Here is a 4,751-nt window from a genome sequence, read left to right on the forward strand (position 1 = left end):
CTAATAAATTTTTGTCAGGAGATTTTCTTTCACAAAATACCTTATAACCATATTTCTGGCATCGGACCTTCCCTCAGTAACATTGTTAGTGTCAGCAACATTGTCTGCTACCCCAAGTGATTGTACATCTGAAATGTGAACACTGCAGAACTTGTAAAATATATCCCCCACATTATTGTACAGTTTATCGTGTGCAAAATACTACCAAATACAACACTAGTCTAAAAAGAAGTCTTTTTTGAAAAGACAGAATCTCGTTATATTATCTAGGTGGGCCTCCAGTTCCTGGGTTCAAGCTGTCCTCTTGCCTCAGCCTCCCATGCAGGTGGACTATAGCTTGCAACACCATGCCTGGCTAAAAGTGTCTTTTTAATTAATACTCAAAGGTCTCTGGAATCAAGATTACCTTGTCATCCACCCCTTCTGGATGACAATCACTTGATATATTGAGTTTTACTAAAATGTTACACAAAAGAATACGGAAGTAGTTAATCCCAGATTGGGTTATTTCCAACTGAATTTTTCAGTAGACCTAATAAATAAAATCAACTACTGGTCTAGGATCTGTGTACATAAGATAGTCGAGGGTTTGAGTAAATGAGACAGTTGAAACAAAGCCAGTATCCCCAATCTCCCACTTTGATAGCCCACAGACACACTTCACCTGGCTGTACCACTAAAACAGCACACTGGAATTCTCTGTTAAAACATGTAATTGCCTATGTCAAATGCCAATTACAACACTTGAAATGACATTTCATTTGACATATTTTATTGGTTTTGTCTGATGGCCTTTAGTGTGGCATCTGTCTTTGATATAGATCTTAGTGAAGTGTGATACACACACATTTCATTCTTTAGGCATAACTCTAACCTTCTACTACCACCCCATTAATAGGTGATTATACTGTAAATAGGTCAAGAAGCAATCAAGATTTTTTAGGACCACCAAGCTGAGGTACATGGAGGCAGAATCAGGCACAGAAAAAATCTTCACATGGAAGAAATCTTGCAGAACCTTTTATATATTTAAGTGCAAAAGAGAATCCTGAGAAGGCAGCTGAGGTGTGTTTTATTCCTGCTGACCTTGTGCAATGTGAAAGACTCGATTCATTCTAATTTATAAAATATATGAGTGAAGAAAGTAGGTTGGAACATAGATTGGAAAGTAGGTGGAAATTATAAAATGTGATAGTCCACTTTTTCATAATCTTGTACACAGGTTTTCACTAAAGAAATGCTATATCCTATGTGTTCTATATTAAAGTGTCACAACTGAAGGAAACTGGTAAACTCAGTTTTACCTCTACAAAGTTTTTAAAATCCCTATTTTCAAAACACTTGTTTTGCAAAATAATAGAGAAATATCATGCAAACAAATTACTCATGGAAATAAAGGAAGGGCTGGGCTCACCTGAATAGTTGGCACTTTGTCTTTACATTCATGAAAATCTACGGATGTTAGCAAAGAATCATTTTTCTCACAGCTCTCCCGGCTGATAAGTGTGTCCGCATAGTTGGGCTGGGGGAAGATCAGGTGACTCTTCCGAGAGTCCGAGGTGAGGGAGACCTCGTGGGAATAGGTCTGCAGGAAAGCCCGCACCCCATCCATGCCCACATAGTGTGAGGTGGGCACACTCGCCAGGCCACCTTCTGAAGCCTGCAGCCGGCGTGACTTGAGCCAGCGCCGCAGCCTGAGCGCCAGCAGTACGAGAACGAAGGCTAGGAAGATGCAGGAGACTGCGGCCACTGCCACCACCAGGTACAGCATGAGGTCAGAATTGTAAGGACCGTTGGAGGGCTCAAGGCTGCCCAGGTCGGCCAAGACTTCGGGGATGTTGTCAGCCACAGCCACGGTGAGTGTGACGGTGGCTGACAGAGGAGGCTGGCCGTGGTCCTGGACGGCCACCAGGAGGCTCTGCTTGAGCGCGTCTCTGTCCAGCAGGGCTCGCGCCGTCCGCACCTCACCCGTGTGCAGCCCCACCACAAAGAGTCCTGGCTCGCTGGCCTTAAGCAGGAGGTATGACAGCCAGGCGTTCTGGCCTGAATCTTTGTCCACTGCCACTACTTTGGTCACCAGGTAGCCGGGCTCTGCGGAGCGGGGTGCCAGCTCCAGGCCAGTAGAACCGTCTGTGGGGAGGGCCGGGTACAGGATCTCGGGCGGGTTGTCATTCTGGTCCAGCACAAACAGGCTCAGTGATATGTTGCTACTGAGAGGTGGGTCCCCGCTGTCACGTGCAGTCACTGTTAGTTGTAGTTCTCTCAACTGCTCATAGTCAAAGGATTGCAGCGCATACAGGACTCCAGTGTCAGAGTTTATAGAGACATAGGAGGACACTGGTCCCCCCTGGATGGTGTCTTCAGCCAAGGAATAAGTGACCTGGGCATTCTCCTCACTGTCGTGGTCCTGTGCAGTCACTAAGAAAATGGAGGCCCCTCTGGGGTTGTTCTCAGGGATGTAGACTGAGTAGGATGAGTGGGGGAAGGTGGGTGGGTTATCGTTGGTGTCTGCCACCTGCATGGAGATGTGAGTTTCCCTGGACAAGGGAGGAATTCCGCCATCTGTGGCTTTCAGTGTGATGTTATACAAAGAGAGTGTTTCCCGGTCCAAGTTTTTGGTTGTGACCAATCTATAATAATTATCTATTGATTTTTCTAATTTAAAAGGTAGATTTTCTGGAATGGTGCAGGTCACCTCACCATTCTTCCCAGAATCTCTGTCTTGTAGGTAGAAAAGAGCAATTACTGTTCCAAGAGGTGTGTCCTCAGGGATTGAGCTACTTAAAGACGTCATAATCACTTCTGGAGCATTATCATTTACATCTAAAACTGTGATCAGTACTTTTGCCTTTGTCAGACTACCAGGAACATCTTGAGCCTGAACTTCCATTTCATAGAAGCCAGTTTCTTCATAATCTAATCCTTCTAAAGTTGATAATTCTCCTGTAAGCGAGTTCAGATGAAACATCTGTAGAAGTTTAGGAGTTATTTTCCGAAAAGAGTATGTCACTTCCCCATTGACTCCCTCGTCCAGGTCGATAGCATGTACCGTGAGCAGTTTTGTGCCCACTGGTACATTCTCGGGGACAGTTACTTGGTACTGAGGCAGAAAGAAGACAGGCGCGTGGTCATTCACATCCACCACTGTTACCTGGATGCGGGCGGTGCTGGATCGGGGCGGGTCGCCGCCGTCAGAGGCTGTGAGGACCAGGTGATGAACCCGCTCTTCCTCCCGGTCCAGCACCCGCTCCAGCACCAGCTCCGGGTACTTAGTTCCATCGTCTCCACTTTGCACAGCCAGGGAGAAGTGGCGATTGGTGCTGAGCTGGTAACTGTGGAGGGAGTTCGTGCCTACATCTGGATCCCCAGCCTCGCTTAACGGAAACCGAACCCCGGGAGCTGTATTCTCCATTATTTTTACATTTATTTCTTCCGTCAAGAATCTTGGAACGTTGTCATTAATATCTATTATTTCCACGTCTATAGGGTAAAGATTCATTTTATCTTCCATCAGGATGTTAAAGTTTACCAGACACCGCGCGCTCTGAGCGCAGATCTCTTCCCGGTCTATCCTGCCTGCAGTGACCAAGCTGCCGCTGCGCGGGTTCAGGGCGAAAAGCTGCGTCCTACCTCTGGAGACGATGCGGACTCCGCGCTCCGCCAGCTCCTGGGGCTCCAGCCCCAGGTCCTTGGCGATGTCACCCACAAAGGACCCTTTGTCCGTTTCCTCCGACACGGAGTAGAGAATACGTCCTGCCCAGGCTTCCCACAGGGTCCCCAGGAGGATGGAGAGCAGGAGGAATCCTCTGTAGTCCCCGCCCCTTGGCTGAGCCGCCATAGTAGTCCTGCTTCTCCTGCTCAGGCGCCAGTCTCGGGAAGTGCTTCAGAATGCAGGTGTATCTGGGTGGACACCTCTGTCTTCGGAAGGGGAGCTCAGAATCCAGCAGGATAGAAGCTTGAGTTTAGTGCAGCCTAGAAGAGGGCTTATCGCAATCTGTCGTTTCTCTGTGCTCGGTGGTTTCTGTGGGATCTCTCGCACAGTTTTTCCCTGGTTGGTGAACAGCGGCGCTCTGAGTCCTTACTAAGTTACTGCACCAGACTGATGCACACAATACACTGATTTCATAGAAAATTGTTTCATCTTTCAAAATTTCCCTGTTAAATTTCTTTGCTCTAGATATCCCTGATAATTTAAAAATCCATTTTAAGACACTGAATTAATGCAACAGTACTCATGGATGGGTGTTTGATAATCTTAGATAATTTTTTTAAAAACTGCTTTGCTTTGCAACTTTCAAGTGACTCTTTTGGGCACTGACTCACACGTTATTGCACATAGGAAAATCAGTCATTGAAGGCAAAAAGGTAAATTTTATTTAAATACATATGAAAAATTTTACGTAGAAAATATTTACATCAGTGTATATAAATTTTAATTCATTCAGTATTAATTGAACACATATGTTCTAGACACCATCATGCAGGATTCAGAAAGTCAAAATTGTTGTAAAATATATAGACCTATTTTAATAAATTTTTGATTGTATAGAACCTTAGAGATGGTCTAACACCTTCATTTTAATGAGAGGTGGGGGGCCAGACGCGGTTGCTTACTCCTGTAATCCCACACTTCGTGAGGCCGAGGCAGGCGGATCACCTGAGGTCGGGAGTTTGAGACCAGCCTGACCAACATGGAGAAACCCCATCTCTACTAAAAATACAAAATTATCCGGGTGTGGAGGCGCGTGCCT

At 45.9% G+C, this 4,751-nt stretch overlaps 1 protein-coding gene across 1 annotated transcript; it reads right to left on the reverse strand.

The window, feature by feature from the left end:
• Positions 1 to 1,384: 1,384 nt before the first annotated feature.
• LOC112617190 (protocadherin gamma-A7) lies at positions 1,385 to 4,041 on the reverse strand. Its single transcript, XM_025373948.1, has one exon. It carries the CDS (start codon positions 3,836 to 3,838, stop codon positions 1,385 to 1,387), a length of 2,454 nt encoding a protein of 817 aa, XP_025229733.1. The 5' UTR covers positions 3,839 to 4,041.
• Positions 4,042 to 4,751: the final 710 nt, after the last annotated feature.

This window comes from Theropithecus gelada, unplaced genomic scaffold (genome assembly GCF_003255815.1).
Source record: "Theropithecus gelada isolate Dixy unplaced genomic scaffold, Tgel_1.0 HiC_scaffold_15891, whole genome shotgun sequence".
NCBI lineage: Eukaryota > Metazoa > Chordata > Mammalia > Primates > Cercopithecidae > Theropithecus > Theropithecus gelada.